Source organism: Lemur catta, chromosome 14, assembly GCF_020740605.2.
Source record: "Lemur catta isolate mLemCat1 chromosome 14, mLemCat1.pri, whole genome shotgun sequence".
NCBI classification, from domain to species: domain Eukaryota; kingdom Metazoa; phylum Chordata; class Mammalia; order Primates; family Lemuridae; genus Lemur; species Lemur catta.
The window spans coordinates 25,002,327-25,024,419 of NC_059141.1; the positions used below are offsets into that span (position 1 = coordinate 25,002,327).

At 39.2% G+C, this 22,093-nt stretch overlaps 1 protein-coding gene across 1 annotated transcript in view; it reads left to right on the plus strand.

Moving 5' to 3' along the window:
- HPSE2 (heparanase 2 (inactive)) overlaps positions 1 to 22,093 on the plus strand; it is an 85,735-nt gene that overhangs the window by 47,044 nt on the left and 16,598 nt on the right. The window contains exon 3 of the mRNA XM_045567906.1: positions 13,958 to 14,051. Coding sequence (XP_045423862.1) covers positions 13,958 to 14,051 — 94 coding nt within the window. The remainder of the gene's footprint in view (positions 1 to 13,957; positions 14,052 to 22,093) is intronic.

The window sequence follows — 22,093 nt, forward strand, 5'->3', positions numbered from 1 at the left end:
TCCCCTGAGAGAGGACAGGGCTAACGGTCCTGTTCCTAAACTGCCTGTCTCTTCTGAAAGTAGCCCATCCTTCCTGGAAGCAAGTCCTTGGCACACCACGCCTCCCCCGCTGGAGCATTTCAGCCACAGCCCACAGCCACTCTGGCACTCAAAGGATTGAGTGGCCTCCACCCTCTCTGCTTTGGCTGGGTCAGGGTGGGAGCTGGGAATCTGGACACTTTTGAGCCCCTGAAGGACAGAGACCCCTGTCACTGACAAAAGAGGGAGGCATGAATGGTGTGTGCATCTGACAGCTTCTTGCCTCTGCTAATCTTGACAAGAGGAGCCTACTGTCTGGTCACAGTCTCACAGTGCATCCACTCTTCTTCTGCCTGAGCATCCTTCCAGAGCAGGAGATCATCCCACCCCTCACAATCACAGCCAGCGCCTGAACTCAGGGAGGCTTGAAGGCAAGTTTGACAGCCTGATCCCCATATGGTCATCCCAGGATTCAAGTATGCCATCCAGGGGCCTGGAAACTGGAGATTACCTAACCTAGTCCACCACTACTGGCATCTGAACACTCTCCCAGGAGTCTGAGGTCCAACTGACCCAAATTGCCAACAGGACCATAATGGGTACCTACCTGCATAAGTGGAAAGGGAGTGTATCTTTCCTTCCCTACACTGAGCATAAGAATTGGTGGCAGAGGAGGACAGGTGAACTGCAAAGCTATCTGTTTTGAACTGAGAGAAGAGATTTCAGATGAGAAGAACCAGCATAAGAACTCCGGCAGTATCAATACCCTCAAAGGCTCACACTAGCTCTTCATCAGTGGACTCCAATCAAAAGGAAATTTTTGAAATGTCAGATATAGAATTCAAAATATGTATTATATATACAAGAAACCGGTAACATTTGTTGCCTCTGAGGAGGGAAGTGAGGTCACCAGGACATAGAGGTGAGAGGGAGAATTTTCACCATATACCTTTTGTTCCTTTTGATTTCTAAGCCTTGTGAATCTATTAGCTATTCAAGAACTAAACTTAAATGAAAAGCAATCCTAGGCGATTTCGATGCAACAGGAATTTTGAAACCACTGGACTATACTTTGTTCTCCTAGACCAGAATCCTCTGAGACTTCATTAGTCCAAGTTTTATCATGCTACCTCCAGTGACTTTCCTTATGCATCCTTTGAAGGAGATAGTTATTTTCCACTCCCTTCACCAGCCTCCTCTACTTCTCAGCCTGCTGCAGGCTTGTGATCCCCAGGGGAGCACTAGTGCAGGTTATTCTGTGCCAGACAGGCTCAAACAACCTTGGAGGAAGGCTGTATCAGGGCGAGGAGGGGCTAAGGAATGGCTAGCAGCCCAGATTCAAGGTGGGTGTCCTGAGATGAGTCCTGGCCTCTGGTGCCAATTCAGCCTACTCCCTCCTTGCATTTCAATTTTGTTCTCTGGAAAATTGGGATTATGGAGGCTGACTCAGGGAGGTTTTGAGGTTCAATGAGAATGTAGATGAAAAGGTGCTTGGCAAAGACAGTGGGTTCCGTATAGATGGAAGAGAGGGATTCATGGTGAGAGAAGATTGCTCAAGGGGCACCAAATAACATGACCATACAGTAGCATTGTTTCAGGGTCTCTGGCTGTATCACCCTCTCTCACAAAGAAATAGAAGGTGCCCATATCTTCTTCAAACTCTGGAACTTGATCCTGAGTGTATAAGGAACATTATGGGGAAGCAGAAGTGCAGAGACACAGCTAATGCCAAGAATTGCCTCCCCTGTTCAAGTGAGCTCCCTTGCCAGCTCTTTGCCAATGTCTTTCTTGTGGTCAATAGAAGTTATGGTGTACCAAAGGGACCTTTTAAAATCTGGCCTTTTAATAATGGCTAATTTTAGAAGTAGAACTTGGAATCACTTTTAGAGGCATTGGAAGGAAGCTCAGTAATGAGTTGTATGACCTTGAACTAACAGTTTCACCTCTCTGGGTCTCAGTTTCCACGTCTGTAAATGAGAAGGCCTTCAGGTTCATGCAGTCCCTTCCAGTTCTAAAGTAATAAAACCACCCAACACAACTGGAGAAAGGGAAAAAGAAATCCCAGGCATTTGTACAACTCTGCACTCGTACTGTCATTAAATTCAGAAAATAAATTTGCAGTGAGAAGATTGTGCTGAGAACCACTCCAGGATCAGCTCCCTCTTACTCATTAACATATGACCACTCTTTTCCCCTCATGTGTACTTCAATTTGATCTGCCCTACCAGCAGCACTTCCTCTCTTCATTCAGATAAACAAACAAATAACCAGCCTGGTAGCCAAGAACGAAATCAGTAGCAGGTGGAACAGCTTAGTTTTAATGATGCTGCAACCAAATTTTAATTGAACAAAGACTCTAACTTTCCCCATTCTTAGACCATTAATGCTTCACAAGTACTCAAGGAAGTTAGCCACACCTACTCTCCCTGGGAGGAGAATGCTAACACTTTTGACATCTATTGTCAGCTCTCCTTTCCACCTCTGCAAGTGGACCCATTGTCCTGTATAATTTCAATTTCACTTTAACCTAGATTGTTTCTTTATCTTTCTCATTTTTTGGTGTGGAAATTTGTTCAAAGGAGACTCTTCACTGTCTCTTTTCCTGAGGTTAGAGGGTGATTTCCATCCATGGGACCCTCTTACTGTTACCGTATGGCCCTATAATTCTACTCCTAGGTATATGCTCCAAAGAATTGAAAACAGGTATTCAAATAAGTACATATACATGAGTGTTTATAGTAGCACTATTCACAATAGGTAAAGGTGGAAGCAGCCCAAATGTCCTACAGATGAATGGATAAAGAAAATATGGTATATTTATACAATGGAATCTTATTCTGCCATAAAAACGAATGAAGTACTGATACATGATACAACATGAATGAAAATCAAAAACATTAGCTAAGTGAAAGAAGGCAGTCAGAGAGGGCCACATATTATATGATTCCTTTTACAGTTGACCCTCAAACAACATGGGTTTGAACTGTGCAGGTCTACTTATACACGGATTTTTTTCAACTAGAGGATCTGGAACCAGTCCCCTGCATGTATCAAGGGACAACTTTAAGTGAAATACCAAGAATACATAAATCTACAGAGACAAGAAAAAAAAAAGATTAGTGGTTCCCAGATACTGTAGGGAGGGGGAAATGGTGAGTGACTGTTTAATGGGTACAGGGTTTCCTTTTAGGGTGATGAAAATGTTTTGGAACTAGATAACGATAGTGGTTGCACACATTTGTGAATGTACTAAGTGCCACTAAATTGTACACTTTAAAATGGTTAATTTAATGTTATGTGATTTTTATGTCAACTAAAAAGAAATTTTAGAGAACATCCTCAGCAGATACAGATCAAGATACATACAAAGAAAACTACATCTATATAAATCATAGTCAAATTGCTGAAAACCAAATTTGGCTGTTTAAAAATGCCATTTCATTATTTTCTAGCTTCAATAGTTTGTGTTGATGAGTCAAATGTAAGTAACATCATGACTTTTTTGAAAGTAATATCTTTTTTCTTTGGTTGATTTTTGGATTTTCACTTGATCCGTACCTTACACCATATAAAAATATTTTTTTAATTTTTTTTATTTCAGCATATTACAGGGGTACAAATGTTTACGTTACGTATATTGCCTTTGTGCCACCCAAGTCATAGCTTCAAGCATGTCCATCCCCCAGACCATGCATACTGCACCCATTAAATGTGAATATACCTATCCCTTCCTTCCCGCTCCCATCTGCCTCACACCCAATGAATGTTATTACTGTATATGCACTTAAGTGTTGATCAGTTAATACCAATTTGATGGTGAGTACATCTGGTACTTGTTTTTCCATTCTTGGGATACTTCACTTAGTAGAATGGGTTCCAGCTCTATCCGGGATAATACAAGAGGTGCTATATCACCATTGTTTTTTGTGGCTGAGTAGAACTCCAGGTTATTATCTAATAAGTGAAAATTTTGTTTGAAGAGTTATTATCTTAGTTAATGCAAATGGAGACAGGATTAAGATCCACTGGGTAAGAGAGAACCCAGGTGACACTATTGCCAAGGTACGGTTCAATTTAGCCTGAGCTTTGGGTGGAGAAAGCTGAACAGGTGAAGCCCTCCAAACACCAATTGTGTAGACCTTGCAGTTTTTCCAAGAACAGTTTCACTGGCTAAAAAATGGAAGCTGAGGTTGGAGCTTGGTTTCCCACTCAAGTGGTAGAACATTTGGGGGTTAAGAGTAGGGGATAGACAGCAAAAGACTGAGAATTGGGGAGCTAAAAACTTCTCTGTTGTGGTTCACTGATGGAGGTAGGATTGGACAGGTGGTGGTATAGAGCTAGCAGAGCATGGGAAGTCGCTTTAGGGACTCAGCTATTGGAAGAAGCAATGTCTGGAAGAGTGTGTGTGGGACTATTGTTGAATGGCGAGGCTTAGTGAGATGCACAGATGTAAAGAACAGAGGTAAGCAGGGTGAGCTGGGTTTTGGGGAAACAAAAAGATCCCCCAAGCAAAATGTTGGTGTTTTCTTCCTCATCTGGCTCTCACCCATGTGTTCTCTATTTTCCTTTTCCTATTCTTTATATACTTCCTTCCACTTTAATTGTCTAAAATATGTTATTAGAATATGCTAAATGAAGTTTTACCTTTTTTGATATTAATTTAGACAGTGAACTATCATTATTTCTCTAAAGGAAAAAAAGAAACTGAATTTGCTTTATATTTTTGACTTTGATAACTTTTTTAAATGGAACTATTTCTTTAAACAGAGGCTACCCCTCTACCTAAAATACTTAAAAATGATAGCGGTCAGCTTGCTTTCTCTTTGTGTTCAAATAAAATCTTTCCTTAATCACAGAGAAGACAATATGTTGATGTTATCTCTGATTCTCATCCCCTTTTTGATTGTATAACCAAAGTGAATTTTTAGAAGATTGGAGAGAAAAAACAATATTTTAGGGTACCATTCCTTAAAATTTCTTAACACCAAGGATAGTAAGGAAACATTCTGTTATGGAGGGACATGTAAAATTTTCCTTGGAATTATGATATCATAATTTCTGTTAGCTGAATAAATCTAACTGAATCATCTTTCAGTTACAAATTAAGCACTAGTTCAAGGAATTTAAATTTTATTTCCTGGTACTGGCAAGTGACAGTTGTCATGAAAAGGATTGTATTGCTGTAAGATTTTCTTTTGGTGCAATATTCTATACAATAAGCATCCTTTAGGAAGGTATAGCTCTATAACATTGAGTTTTCTGGTAATAAAAGTTAGGTGCAAAAACTAAAATACACAGGGTGTTGCTGAGTATAGCTGGAGAAGTGATTTGGTGTGTGTGGGTATGCATGCATACCCATTTATGAACACTGGGTGTCTGGAAATAAGAACATCAAGCAGGATAAAGTTGAAAAGTTGAACCTCTGGCTTTCCGCTTATGTGATGCATGCAAGTTAGGTCCTATAATTTCATGTCCTCATACAGAAACAAAACAATTAGAATGCCTCAGGCTCTCCTCAAGGTGAAAACTGAGGTATCTAGAAGCCTAGTAAATCTAGAATATTAGATGTAAAGTCAAAAGGCTGCCGCCTACTGATATGTAACCTTTATTATTAATAATTGACCTCCCTCCTAACATTCTAGATTCCATATCCTCTTTGCTCATTGCTAATCACTTTGGTCACTGCATTTTTACCCCAGGCTCAGTTTGTCTAGATATAGAAGAATAAGAATGATCTCTCACCTTATCAACTGTTCTTGCATAGTGTTAGAATGAAAGTTAGTATTCAGCCAATCGTTAATAGACACCCATTCAATTTAAACTGGAATTATAAGTGAGTTCTCCAGGTTAATCTTTGTAATTTTCATACCAAAGACTATTTCCTCTCAAAGGAAAACCTCTTTATTATGAACTGTTGGACAAACAGATTGACTGGTGTAATAGTTTTGTTGTAATGACTACCGATATACTAGTTAATATAGCACAAATTGTATTACCAAGTAAATCCCTAAATATCAGTGTTCTAACAGTAAAAGTCTGTTTCTCTCTACTGTGACAGTCCAATGCTTATGTACCTGATAGATAATGTGGCCATTCCAGGACCCAGGTATTTGCCATCTTGTGGCTTCTCCTCAGAGACTTTTTCATTCATCTGGCAATGGGGAGAGACACCGTAAGGAAGACATGGCTTCTTAATTTCTGCTCAGAAGGGATGTACAGCTCCATCTACTTCAGCCCTGTTGTGACTCATTACTTCTACTCACATGGCTGTGGCATGGCCCCCCCTCCTGTGAGAGGGACAGAGAAATGTAGGTTCTGGCTGGGCAGCTGCTTCTGGACAGCAGCTCTGCACTGTGGAAGGGAATCATGGATTTTTGGTCAGTAAACTGTCTTTAACCTATCCAGGGAGGAAGCCCAGGTGTGTGGGTGGCTCACCACATGTGCCCTCCCTTTTGTCAAGAATCACAGCTTGAATTGGTTGCTGTTCAATTCTGTCATGACTGGAACAGGAAGTATTACTTAACTTGGTTTTAACCCAGTATTTCCTAAACTTATTTGATCACAGAGCCCCCTTTTCTTTATATAACAATTACTAAAGCACTTTGAAAAACATTTTTGCAAAGAAAAGAGTAGAGTTATACTACCTTTTTGCCTTTACTTATCTCCTCAGATTTTTGCTTTTGTTATTGTTTTGTTTTTGGTTTTGTTTTCTTGTAATTGTTTTGTTTTCTTGAGAATTTTGAATACAGTTTAGTATTATTTAAGTGGTCAGGATGATTGAAGTAGGCAAGACTGAAGGCGGTTGAAAAATAATTATACTTGATTATAGGACAAAGTAGGCATGGTGCTCTATAGTGTGGACATTTGACAGATCAAAGTAGAGAGGGAAGAGTGTTTGGTATCTGTTATTTAGTACCTACATGATCTCTGGTTTCCTACTTACTAAAACTTTGTGAGCCATAGTTTAGTAGCCTAATCTGCAAAACAGGGAGTATTCATGAGGATTAAATGACACTCATTTAATGGCTAGCAAATATGAAGGAACTTAATACATATAAGACTCCTCCCTTCCTTTTTCTCCTTCCTATGTTCTCCTAGTTAGTAATACACGAACTTAATTATCGTTAAGTTGTGCTATTCTGTCACAGACAATGATAGTTATATGAATAGAGACCAGGGAAAGGATGTGATAACTATATAAGCAACTCCCAATTTGCAAACACTGAATTTTAAAAAATACTGCACATAGATGATTGGGTTCTGGCAAGTTAGACCCCGCCATTCCTGTTACAATTAGATTTACCATGAAGCTATGAATTAAATTGCAGGACCCTCTCTCGCATTGATTCCTATAGGTGCTGGGAGTAGCTGAGAGTTGTAGGGTGTTCTAGGTGGTAAGGGGATGCGGGCAGGTTGCTATCAGGAGGCATTTCTACGTAAGCATTTTTAGTAAATTGCCTAAAGAGTTCTCAGAAAAAAAGGGACTCGTTTCTCTAAGTTTCTGGGAGTTTGTTGTAATTTATATTGTCATACTATGTAAATATTTACTTTTGTACCTAATTTTGTGTTTTGTGCTTTTGATTTCTTCTTCTTAAAGAGGACTCTACAAATTGTATAAGTTTCAGACCCAAAACACATGGATCCACTCCTGCCCACAATTCTGGTGCCATCACCTGCTACTACTCTGAAAATTCCCCGAGGTCCCTCCTCAGAGCCCACTCCAATGGCTGGAGCTGCTTATAACTTTCCCACCTCTTTCCTTTCCCAGCCTCCTGTAGAGTTCACCTCAGCACAGCTGGGATCAAGATACATCTCTTTGAACCTCTACCAAGACACAGTCTCTCCACTGGATATATTGTGGAAAATGGTCTGGACTTGGGGCTCAGGACCCAAAGTGTGCAAGGAGTTAGGAGACAGAGACAGAATATCAAGAAAACGGAGCCCTTAGTAAAGGCTTGAGCCTCAGAGCCACCCTTTTAGCTCATTGTGGGTTAAATCATACAGACACTCATTCTTTCATTAAATGTATTATTTGTCTGTGGGATTGTCCACAACCCTGACCTTTACTTGTATAATTTTTCTACAACATTTTTCCAGAGTACAAATTCTTTCAAATTCCCAAACTATACCTCATTAGTCAGTTGGATGTCTCTTGTATGGATTTACAGAAACTGATTTAAGAAAGCCATAGAAACATCTATATTCTGTATAGATTCTTTGTAACAGTAAAAATTTCAACTAAGCTTTCCTACCTAAAGTAGTTCTGAACACAGGATAGGAAGGTTGACCCATTGCAAAGAAGATGGAGAATAATGTAGCCTCAGAAGAAAAGCCCATGGCAAGTGAGAAGAAGAACGTGCTCAGCAGGAGCCCAGGGTGAGGGCCTTTGGAACAGGGGTGCAATTTATACAGCTTTATAGGGCTCAAGGCAGCCTTCTCCAGTGTTTGGCTTCAAGGTGTCAGAATAGGTTTCATAAATCAATAGCATTGTTCTAATGATTATCCAAGCCTCTCCGCCTTCAGTGGGGAAGGCCCCAGTTTTATGGAATTACCTGCCCAGTCAGCAGACTGGATGTTAGAATTCAGAACCCAGACTGCCCCTCCTCCTTGAAAGCAACAGGCAGCAAAATAGGTCCGGAAATTCCTGAGCATGGGGAAGCCGGCACTAATGCAATTACCTGAAATAAAAGAAGGGGTCAGATAATAAAGGGCAAAGGTTTTTCCTTTTAAAGTAAAGGGCCAGGTAAACAAAACCAGCTGCCCCCGGAGCCAACAAACTCTCCTCATTAAATGTTTTAAGAGCCTAATGGGCATAAGTGGCTAATTGTAGTACAATCCTGAAGACTGAATCTAGGGGCCTGGGGAAGGGCGTCAGTGAGATGGGAATGGGTTTAAAACTTGGCTGGCAAAGACAGAAAGGACGTGAGACAAGCTCCTTGCAGAGGACCCCTAAATGGCCAGAATAGAATTAAAATAAGAGTAAGAAACTTTGACTGGAAGTCTCTAATGTTTCTGTCAGTATCCCTGTGAGATGGGCTTGGATGTCTCAGGGTAGTTTTAAGTTCATGTGCTAGTCGACTAGGATCTGCAATAGGTTTTGTTGTTATTGTTTTTCTAAGCCTCTATGATCACATGGTGGAATAGGTTTTTTAAATGACAAATTGTGGGAAATTTTATGTGTCTTTACAATGAAAAACTCTAGAAGGATATACAGCAAATGCCAATAATGAGTCTCTCCACGGGTTGGGCTTTGCTATACGTGGTTTTTCATTTTCATATTTTAATTTTATTTGTTAATTCTCTAAGTTGTCTACGATGAGCATTTGTTTCTTTTGTAATTAAAAAATGAAGGCCAATATTTTGAATAAAATAAGATGGAAGGTATTATACTGGAAATAAAACTGAACACTACGGGGGACTGGAGTGTTGGTAAATAAATTTGTTAGTGGCTTTACACTGCCATCTTTGCCACCTCCCCAGATGCATGCTTGATGTGACCTGCCGATGTAAAGGCAGGAATGATGGTTGCTGGCATGGAGTGAGGCAGAATATTTCCCTATGCACAAAGGTTTCAACCTCATTGCTTTTGTAATAATTCCCAGAAAGGTTACTTATGCACAGCCTTTCTTGGCTTCAGCTTTTAGTTGAGCAGCTCAGCCACTTGTGGTGTGATTCTAAGTGATGCTGAAATTTCAAGAGTGTTTGGAGGAGATCTGTGATTTACTAAAAGTGTCAGTCTAGGTGATTCTAGAATCATTCTGCCAGGGTTTATGTAGAAGTTGCCAAAACACTTATAATAGATAAATTTCCTTCCTTTCTCCCTTTCCTCTTTCCTGTCCTCAATCCTTCCTTTCCTCTCTGATTTATTTGGTCTTCAGAACAAATTTAGTAACCATTACTAAATTAATTAATTCTTGTGGAAACTGGTGGGTGGCTAAGAATCATCTTTATCTTCCCAGTAAGGAAGACAGAGAACAGCAAAGTTGCCCCATATCGCTGACAATCAGCTGGAATCCAGCCCTACTTCCTTTTACCCAGTCTTTGTTAGAAATCACCATTATTATCATTTTTAGCAATTTATTCTTACCAAATGGTCACCACCGACTACTCCACCTCCTTCAGGTCCAAATCTAAAAGATATATTTAGATTGGGCCTTTCACCATAGACAGCTACTCTCAAAGAATCAAAGCTCTGTAACTAGCAGGAATTTTTCAAATAGCCACAGATTGTTGATGCTGAATGTTTTCTTAGAAGCTTCACATTTACAGACAGTAAATGCAGCAAGCTAAATGCCCAAGGTTATCCAAAAAAACGGCTTAAGTGTTTGTCAAATTCATACCCTATGGTTAAGTAACACTGAATTCTGGGTGACCAAAGTTCATGTTTCCATAGTACAATATAAGTGTGGGTTTAAGGTTGCAAATGAAAGTTGCTAAAACTTCTCAGTACAATATGAGGATTTCTTTGACATCTGAATGTGAGTTAGACTCAGACTGAGGTTATTAAAAAGACGCTGTGATGGTCAGGCTGGGGGAGAAAGGGATCCTTAGCTAGGTGAAAGGTAGAGGCAATGCGCAGGGCCATATCTGAGAAGCATTTTAAAGGATCTCTAACATCTCTTTTAACTTCCCTTATTCTTTTGGAGAGCTGATCCACAGCCATGGCTTCACCCATTACTTGTAAACTGAAGAAGTCCCCCAGGTCAACATTTGTTATTTCAATTTTTCTCTGTATCTCCTTCCTATATCTCTAACTACTTAGTATATATTTCCTCCTTGATAGTCTACCTTTGATGTCTCAGACAGAATCCTTCATCTCTCTTGACAAATTGTTCCCCAGTCTGACTGTTCTACGTGTCCTTGGTACCAATGTTCTCCGAGACATTCTGCCTCATAAGTTCATGGTCATCAGTGACTTCATTCCTCTCTCATATGCTCTATAGAAACTTTATTAGTTCTTCCTTCACAGCCTCTCACTTTCACTTTTTTTGTGCCCTCTCTTATTTAGACCTGGATCACTTCTTGCCTGCACTATTAAGATAACTGTGCCCTCTGGTTTCCCTGCCTGTAGCTCTTCCTGCTCCAGTCCAATTCAGAGCCCATGGGAGTAGCACAAGACCAACTGAAAATAATTGAATCCAGCTTGTTAGGTTAGAACTGGGGCCAAAAATAGACTCTAGAAAGCTTAAGCCAAAGTTTTTACTGGAGTTTTTCTTCTACACATCACATGAAGGAGGAACTGGACTATTTCTGGGTCCAGGAAAATAGAATGCTAGCCATTGAATGGACAGTAACAGGGAGCAGATTTCAGAACCATGACAGGAGAGCCTTTCATCAATTAGAGCTAGAGTGACAATGGAACAGTCCTAGTAGTATGTGACAGTGAATTCTCTGTCCCTGGATATGTTCGAGCAGAACCAGAAAATCACTTCTCAGGGATATTATAGCAAGTGTACATATTTAGGCCAGCTGCATTTAAGGTCTTTTCAAACACCAAATTTTTACAACATAATTACAGCCGTCTCAATTTCTCTCCACGTCCCACCTGCTGGGAATCCAGAGTCTGTTCTCAATGCTCTGTACTTCCATCCTTCCAATCCTGTGGTGGAGAATGTGCTGTCCTCCAGATTCTACCCCACTTACCAGCCCATGGCTGGGCTAAGTTTCTGCTGCTTTGAGCCTTTAGGTAACTTGGACAGAGTAGATTTGATTATTTAATACCATTTATGTGCCAGGTTCTGTGCCCAGCATTTTGCTCTATTTGATTGGTACACCAACCCTGTGAAAATACTATAGGTTTTGATTTTTTTAAGTCCATTTTAAAGAAGGGGAAAATCTAATATCACATGAGTTGTAAGTGGCAGAACTGCGGTTGAACCAAGGTTTTCTAACTCCAGGTTCTGTGTACTTGAGAAAAGGGACAAAAGGAAGGAGGAGAGGAGTGAAGGGACCCTCAATCCTGTGCCTAATTGATGGTTTGCGTGGGTTAGGGAGGGTGTTCACAGGGAATCCTACATATTGAAAAATTACATCTGGCATTTTTATCTCAATAGGTATGAAACTATATGTGTTGCCAGCAAAAATTATAAACACTGATGTTTAATATAGTTACTGTAGAATTAACAAAGAGAAAAAAGGAAACTATAATATATTTGATTAAATAATAATTTTTATATTTATTATTATATATTAAATAGTACATAGTAAATATATTATATTTATAATAAATAATATTTATACATAATAAATATTTATTTCATCTGAGTCTAGTATCTATACTAGGCATGAGGTGAAAAAAATCTTGTCATTGTCTTTTTTTGTTTTATTCCCTAATATAAGCAACATGAAAATTTTCAAAAACTTATATTCTTAGACACAGCAATTCCACCTTTTTAGGATTCTATATTTACACACAATTATGTCAGTTTTCTATTGGTTATGATCCCATTTTGGGGAGCTGAAGATTAGAGAAATTAAAAAGAACTAAAAGTTGTTGAGTGCCTACTGTGTGCCAGGCACTTTAGATTTATTTTCTCATTAATCTTCAATTAATCCTGAGGAGTAGATATATTGTCCTTCTTTTAAGAATAAGAAAACTGAGACCCATAGAGACCAAGTTACTTGTCCAAGATGATGTATTTAGTAAATACTGGATCTGGAATTTGAACTCAGATGTTTCTGGCTAAAATGCCTATTCTTTCCAACATATCAGTGACGTAAGCACTGGATTCTGTAGAAATGTCTTGAGGTGGTAAGGGAAGTCTGAGTGGGTAGAGCTCATCTCTTACCCTCACTTCAACCAGAGCACCTGCTTTACAATTAAACAAAATTTAAAAATTAACCATTCTAATACATCACATGTTAGTATAGGGATTTAACACTAAAAGTCATTTTTACATAGTTCTGTAATATGTAATAATGGGTGGTTGCTTCTTAAAAATGAAATAATGTATCATTAGCCCATCACCAAAGAGAACTTAGTGGATTGGAAAAGGTACCCAGGAATCATAAACACTTGGAAATTGATTCATTTCAGAACTTTGCAAAGATGAGGGTAAGGGGAAGGTCTGAGGTAATGAAAGTCACCTAACCCCGCGCCAGTCTCAGTTTAGTCTTCAGAATAAGGGACTCACAAAGGAGGTCCCCACAAAGCTGGATGGGCCTGTTCTGGTCACACGTTCACAGCATAGTATCAGCACAACTTGATGTTTCACTTAAGCTACCTAACAAAAACCAGACCGAAACATAACCCAATGAGTACCAACTTGTTACTATTTTAAGTGTGGGCTCTTGGACTTTAATTTGTTCGATTTATTTATTTGTTTGTTCTTTCATTCATTCATTTGTTCATTCATTCTCCAGGTAGTAAGCAATTACAGAATATTTTAGTAATAGGTTGACTACAGGGTATTTTGCCCAGGGAAGTGAGCTGGAGACTGGAAACATTTGAGACCTACCCATTGAACTAAATCGGATTTTTGCTTTGGCATTTATTTTCTCATTTAAACGTGTGGAAACCTATCAAAATGTTTGAGTATTCTTTCAAAACTCCTACATACCTTTACTAGTTTAAAGTGGGTTTAGAGATGGGCATGGGATGGCTGTTAAATTACTTTCCCAGGAGGGACAAAGAAGTAAGTTTTTCCTTATTATCCAATTTGTATTATGGAGTTCCTGTCAATTCCCATAGAGCAAGCAATGGGGTTTCACATGACAAAGGTTGAAAAAAAATTATAACCCACAAATAGAGGTGGAAATGGAGAAGATAAAAAGTATATTATTTGTTTGAAAAGTACCCAGGGTCAAAACCTTTCAGGATTTGAAGCCCAAGTGGAACCCTAGGCTGTTTCCTCAGACAATGGATACCTCTGGCTAGAGAAGTGTATTTGTAGTCCCCTGATTGAGATTTTATCTGATTCTTATTTTATTTTTATTCCAGTTGCTACATTGATGGCCAAGTGGTCAAGGTGATGGACTTCCTGAAAACTCGCCTGTTAGACACACTCTCTGACCAGATTAGGAAAATTCAGAAAGTGAGTAAAAGTGTCCTGGGGAAGAGTGAGTTTGGGATTAAGGCAAGGGTCCCAGCTGGACTTAAGGATTGTGGGAACCAGGATGGAAAAATAGTGAAATGGTGCAGCCCCAATGGGCGTGGTGACAAGCTCCCTATCACAATTGATGATTGCCATTTATTGTTTTTCAAACTGAGAAGAGTTTGTGTGTGCCATATCAAGGTTTAAAATCATCTCTATTTTCATAAGAAATATTCGTTAATAGTTTGCTTCTAAATTGTGAGTTTCATAAGGGAAGAATAAGTTTATTCTCTTTTTGCAGGGGTTTATTTTGGGTTATTTTAAAGGGAGAATGATTACATTCATTTAGTGAAATTCTGGTCTAGGGCATTGGCAATTCTGAGCCATATTTACAGTATTCCTAGGTGTCTTAGAATTAGGCAAGTAAGATCTTAGTTTTGTAAAGACGAAGGGGAAGCTAAATTATATTAAGCAATTGCATATAGGTTCTATCAGCTCTAGGTCAAAGGTGTTGAGACTTAGGTTCTTTTCTTTCTCCCCACTTCCTGTTACCCTTCACCACTGCATACTCATCCACTATCACAGAATGTTCACAAACTGAAACAGGTGGCTAAGCTTATGTCCTAATTATCTGGGACCCGAGACACTTAAGGAAAAGGGCAAAAAACAAATCGAGATTCAGACCTTTAAAAACATGTCTGATGGACCTGGAGGGAGAGGCAGTAAGTGCTGTTGAAGGGAGGAACAGTGGGGCCCCTAAGAGAAATGACCTATGTGCAGAAGGCATCTGGCAGGGAAAGGTAAGACTGAGCAGCAGGGCCTGGAGTCCTTTTTGCTTATTGCAGACAGAACGTGCCCAGTGGTCCCTTCAAGCTGAGATTCCTATTCTGGTTATTTCTTGCTATGCAACCAATTACCCCAAGTCTTGGTGGTATAAAACAACCATTTATTATGCAGATGGACTGTAGGGGTCAGGAATTCCCAAAAGGCAGAGCAGGGATGGTTGGTCTCTGTTCCACAATGTCCGAAGACTCCAAAGGCTGGAATACCTCAAAAGGTGGCATCTGGAATCATCAGAAGGCTTGTTCACTCGCATGTCTAGCAGGTGATACCAGCTGTCAGCTGTCACCTTAGTTGGGGCTGATAACTGTAACACCTACCTATGAACTCTCCATGTAGTCTGGGCTTACTCCCAAGCTTCTCAAGTCAGATAGCCAAGAAAGAGAAGCAGGTGGAAGTTGTATCCCCCTTTCTAACCAACCCACTGAAGTCACAGGGCATCACTGCAACCATATTCTATTCACTGAAGCAGTCACCAAGACCCATGATGTTTCCAGGAAAGAAGAAATAAACTCTTTGTCTTGATGGGGGAATGGCAAGATTCTGGAAAAGCATTTTTGGACCAGAAATTTTTTGCAGTCATTTTTGTAAAATATTATCTGCCACAGTTTCATCTTCCCTGTTTCATTTAGTAGGCCTTAGGTCATTTCCCTGTTTTTCTTTTCTCAATTCTTTTACAAAACTCTTGCCAGATATTGTCTTAAAACGGTATATGCTGGAGGGGTTGCTCACAGATTCTCTGAGATTTGATTCACTGGGTCAACTTTTCACTGGCTGCAGCAGCCTGGACCCTGTTGTCAGGGCCTCCAGGAAGAGAGTCTCTCTTACTACAGCCTAGGATGTGCTAAGCACTGGCCTGCTCAGGGGAGATGAGAGCTGAGAGACTAGATCAGAGTGCTCAAATTTTGATTGTTCAAAAGTTACTTTGGCTGTTCCTGAAGTCCTGGTGGGTGGGGAGGGGGGGTATCTAAGGAATTAGGGTCCAAAATGCAAAGGAGGGCAGACTAGCCCAATGTGTTTCTTGCAAGCTCCCAAAACCAGTTCAGAGATGGGCTAAGTAAGGTTTTAATGTCTATATACCTAGAACACTCACCCAAAAGCTAGAAGTGGAATCTTTGTTTCTTCTCTATTAGTAGAAATTAAGAGAAGTCCTAATGACCTACCTACTTAGGCCCACAGTAGTAGAAAAAGGGGAGATTTCCCCCCAAAATGGAGCCATGTGGTAGTGGTTTGATAAATCAGTGGTGAGGCTGTTTGAATAGGAGAGAGGACACAGAATTTGAAATCAGATGGCCTAGGTTGAAGCTGAGGCTTAGCTGTGAGGCTATGGGCCAGTCACTTGATTTTTCTGATTTTGTTTCTTCATCTGTAAAATGAAGATGCTAAGGATACTATCGTCTCTCCCTCTTACGGAGATTAAGAAAGTCACATGAGGCCTTGTTTTTGTTAATTGTTATTGAATGCTAGTTCTTATGGCTGTTTTTTACTGTTTTTACAGTTATTGTGTTTTCTTAATAATAATTTCTGTGACTAGAGGAGCTTCATGCTACCTTTATCCTCAATTTTTTTTGTGTGTTTTCCCTCTTTCCTCTTTCTTTGAACCCTGGGGAATATGATAGGTGATATTTTTGGCACCTGAAAGGCAGTGACTCAATTGTTAAAAGCAGCTGTGGTTTCCAGATTTGGACTGCCACTTAGAGAAGAATTCTCAGTTTTCTGAGCAGTGGGTGAATTATCTGGTTATACGAAAATCTACATGATATGTTTGAAAGCCAAACAGAGACATATTTAGACAACCCTCCCCTTTGGATGATCCACACACTCTTCTCCCTTCCATTAGAATGAGGATAATCATCTGTACATCAGGAGATGAGTCAAAGGAAAGAGTTGAGAATCTAACAATACAGGAAGAGTCAGATGGGAAAGTGAGAGATGTTTAGGACTCAGTGCAGATGGTATCGTGTGGATAGCTGGGCTGACTCCAAAACAATGACGTAAGAACCAAGGAGAACCACTTTGGCTTAAGTCATTTGGACTCTATGATTTGTGTCTTCATCTCCTAGAGGAATCAGAGGAGGAAATAACACATTTTGATATTATTTTAAGCAATTCAATAAGCACAGGAAGGAGTTGGTGAAATCCCAGTCATAAGGGAAGTATTTCCAAAAGTACTGTCCATATGATTGCATTTTGAATACTAAATAAACTGAACAATTGGCTTCCCCAATATTTGAAAAGTTTTTTCCTTCCTCCCTTCCTTCTTTTTAAAATTATTTTTAATTCATATATAATAATTGCACATATTTATGGAATACATGTGATAGTTTGAAACATGTATACAATGTAATGATCAAATCAGGGTAATTTGCATATCTATCACCCCAAACATTTAGCATTTCTTTATGTTAGGAGCATTCAAAATTCTCTCTTCTAGCTATTAAAAACTGTATAATGAATTATTGTTAACTATAGTTTCTCTACAGTACTATAGAACACTGGAACTTATTCCTTTTATCTATCTGTAATTTTGTGTTTGTTAACCAACTTCTTCCTATCTCCTCTTACGCCTACCCTTCCCAGCCTCTAGTAACCACTGTTCTACTCTCTACTTCTATGAGATCAACATTTTTATTTCCACATATGAGTGAGAACATATATGGTATTTATATTTCTATGCCTGGCTTATTTCGTTTAACATAATGTCCTCCAGGCTCATCCTGCCTCAAATGACAGGATTTCATTCTTTTTATGGCTGCATCATATTCCATTGTCTGTATATTACCACATTTTCTTTATCCATTTCTCTGTTGATGGACACTTAGGTTGATTTCATATCTTAGCTGTTGTAAATACTGCTACAATAAACATGGGAGTGAAGATATCTCTTCAACATACCGATTTCCTTTCCTTTGAGTATTTACTTAGAAGTGGAATTGCTGGATCATCTTGTAGTTCTATTTTTAGCTTTTTGAGGAGCCTCTGTACTGTTTTCCATAATGGCTGTCCTAATTTACATTGCCACCAATAGTGTATGTATAAGAGTTTTCTTTTCTCTGTATCCTCCCCAGTATTTATTTTTTGTCTTTTTTATAACAGACATTCTAACTGCCTCTCTTCCTTCTCTCTTCCCTTCCTTCCTTCATTTATCAACTATCTATAATGTTCTTAGTATTTTCCAGGCCCCTTAGAATAAAATGTTGATCAAAACTGATGTGACACTTGTCATGGGAGTCCTCATGGTCTAGTGGGAAAAATAGCTAATGAAGCAAGCAATGATAATAAGACGTGATGGCTCCTATAATAGGATGCTATGGGTGCCCATGGTGGGAACTACCACCTTAGTTTGTAAAGGAAGGGAAAATAGGGAAGTCCTCCCAGAGGAAGTGACATTTAGGCTAACATCTAAAGGATAGACCCTCCTCTAATTTATACAGTTATTCTTAGGGTATAATCGGAAGCTACTGGTGGTAGATGTGTGTGGATGGAGGAAATGGTCTGTATAGTTCGTAATATGACCATGATCATTCTTTTATTAATACCATCATTGTTTATGATTGCTTCTATTTAATAAAGGTCAACTTTTTTGAATTCACAATAAATGCAGTGACACTATGCCACTTCTTCCAATATATCTTAGTTGCAGTATCACGAAAGTAAGTAAGGCAGAAGGATATATAACCCTATTAAAGTAATTAATAGATTTAAAAAGAAAACTTTGTTCTCAACCAATCTTCCAGTTTACCGACTTATTTGAGGCTCTTAGTATGCTGAAAGGGAAAAGAATTGAAAAAACAGTTATTCTTGAGGACTGCAGAATAACTAGAAGCACAATTAAAGGAAACATGAGGTCAATCATAATATTAACCTTCTCTAATGAAGAAAATTGGAAAATGAAAACACATTACTAGGGTAAGAACAGTAATTTCACCACAAAAACAGTGTTTGATTGATTGATTCATTCATTCATTCAACAAAGTTGAGTGCTTCTTTCAATGTGCCAGGGCCTACCATAGTGCCTATCACTTAGCAGGGCTCAGTACGTGTTAGAGGGAGGAGGTACATAGGGAGGGTCAAGTCAATGAGCACGGTGAAATAGTAGAAGTACAAAAGAAGTAATGTCTTATTTCATTCACATTTATACATGCTGTCTCTGCTGTTCACATTGCAGAAGAATCGTATCTGCTGCTAACTTTGTAGCACAATGATGAATAGATAGAAATTAATTTAGACAGCCCTATGGGCTATGCCTACATATAGGCATAGTAGGAGAGTGTCTTCTGCATATGTGACTTGGGGTGAAGGAAAGGTCTCTTTGTGGCCCCAAATAACATTTCAGTCTATTTATAATGCCAGATATTTCATTTGAACAAATAATCTTTCATTCTACATTAGGATGATGCAAAATATGAACAATATGGGGAGAGGTAAACTATACTGGTTTAAATTCACACTAAAATGTTAATGTCAAGTAGAAGACCTTTCCCAAGAGCAGGTTTTGATGGAGGGGAAGAGAAGTACAGGCCAAGGAAATACAGTTGACCCTTAAACAACACAAGGGTTAGGGGCACTGACCACTCTTTGCAGTCAAAAATCAGTGTATAATTTTTGACTCCCTAAAATCATAACTGTTAATAGCCTACTATTTGGCCAGAAGCCTTATGGATAATATAAACAGTTAACACATATTTTGTATGCTATATGTATTATATACTATATTCTTACAATAAGGTAAACTAGAGAAAAGAAAATGTTATTAAGAAAATCATAAGAAAGAGAAAATATATTTACTATTCATTAAGTGGAAGTGAGTTGTCATAAAGGTCTTCATCCTTGTCATCTTCACTTTGAGTAGGCTGAGGAGGAGGAGGAGAGGCTAGCCTTGCTGTCTCAGGGAAGAGGTGGAAGAGGTGGAAGGGGAGGCGGGGCCTGGCGCGGTGGCTCACGCCTGTAATCCTAGCCCTCTGGGAGGCCGAGGCAGGTGGATCGCTCGAGGTCAGGAGTTCGAGACCAGCCTGAGCAAGAGCGAGACCCCGTCTCTACTAAAAATAGAAAGAAGTTATCTGGCCAACTAAAATATATATAGAAAAAATTAGCTGGGCAGAAAGAAGTTATCTGGCCAACTAAAATATATATAGAAAAAATTAGCTGGGCATGGTGGCGCATGCCTGTAGTCCCAGCTACCAAGGAGGCTGAGGCAGGAGGATTGCTTGAGCCCAGGAGTTTGAGGTTGCTGTGAGCTAGGCTGACGTCACGGCACTCACTCTAGCCCGGGCAACAAAGCGAGACTCTGTCTCAAAAAAAAAAAAGAAAGGGAGGCGGGAGAGGCAGGCACACTGGTGTAACTTTTATTGAAAAAAATCTGCATATTAGTGGACATGAGCAATTCAAGCCCATGTCGTTCAAAGGTACTATACTGAGAGGAGGCACAGGACCCTAAATATAAACTATACCACATTAATACCTTGGGATGACATCCATGGGTGATTCTAAGATTTATGGGGCCTTAGGGTTATATAATGGGGACCTCTTTAAGAAAAGAAAAGCAAATTTGTAAATTTTAGAAATAATCTGACCACATGAACCCATAAGTACGGCCCTTCCCAGGACACTGGTAGATGCCTATGAAAGCAGGAAGCTGGAAGTTTAAGCTCCGTGAACTTCCTGATAAATTAGCCTCTGTGACCTCACTTGGCTATGCATCTGCAAGTGGGAAAATATGACCTAAGGGAAACTTTTGGCTCTTTTCCTTCATATATAAGACTAATAGTATTATAGGGGGGAATTTAGTGTGAAAGATATGTTTATCACAAAAAAGCACCAAAGTTTCAATCATTGTAATTCCATGAACCTTGATTTCCTTGATTCTCAGACATAAATATTTCCTTGAATCTTAGACACAAATAATTATGAAATGCACTATCAATTTAATAACAGCTGGGAAGACTGAGAGTAAACAGCAAGCAAGTTTCATTTGATATTGATTATGAATAACATTCTGATTTCAAAGCCATTAAATTATGAAAAATGTGTCATGAACTTGTAAAAATATAGTAATTACATTATCTTTTGGGTTACAAATGCCATTTATTGAGTATATTATATATTCTTAATCCATCAAAGAAGCCAGTAATTTGCACAAGGCCACAGAGCTTGCTATGTAGTAAAATTAGAATTTAAACTGAGGCCCACCTAACTCCAAAACTTGCACTCTCATCCATTACACTATTCTGCATATCCCACAATTATTAATCACTTATTTTGTAACCCATGTAATATGTATATTCCTAACCACCCAGGATCAGGAAGGCTTTCAAAGAATACTGAATGTTCTTGGTGACAGAACATCAATTTGATCCCACAATCAGATGATAATCTGGGGTGGGTGTCCTAGAAGTGAGGGTGGAATGAAAGTTGGGTATCATGATATTAGGCAAGTGATAGTGGAAAAAACAAGGCTTTTGGGGATGCGATTTGCATTCACCTACTGGGCTCCATTCATGTTTCCTCTGCACAGGCTCTTGGGCAATATATAGTGAGGTCCTGTTATGTACAAGGCAATGACAATGTGAAGAAGGCATGTGCTACTCATGGACTTTTGGAGAAATGGCCCTTGGGAACAAATTGCTGTTCTTTGTTCTGGGGCAAAAATTTCTTCAGGAGGAAGAGGCAACATTAAGGTGATCTTTCAGTATTTCAACTTGGAAGTGGGAAGATTATAGGATTTGTCCTGAGCAGTAGTAAAATTACCACTGAGGCTGGTGAAGCCTATGACTTGTGAGTTGGTAAAATATCCAGTAAGCCTGAGGGGTTGGTTAGTCACAGAAAAGAACTGGGAAAGGGAGGAAGCATGATTTATATGCAAGTACCTGCTCTCCGGTCGCTCTCTCCACTACCACTGTCCTTGAACATAGTCATTGCTTTGGGACTCTGTGAAACTTTCTTATGTTCATGCATATGATCACAATTTCCTTGCCTCCCCAGTAACTTTATCTTTTTTATGCATGTTCTTTTTTTAATTTTGTGTTTTGTTGCAATTACAGTCAATTGCTTTTTTTGTGGTTTGAGATAACAGGTGCAGAGAATGCAACTTTAAATCCTAAAAATGTCACAGAAACAGAAGCCACAAATTAAAAATTGATCTGATACCAAGAGAAAATGGGTAAATATGGCACTCTGGAACAGGGAGATGATAAAAAGAAATT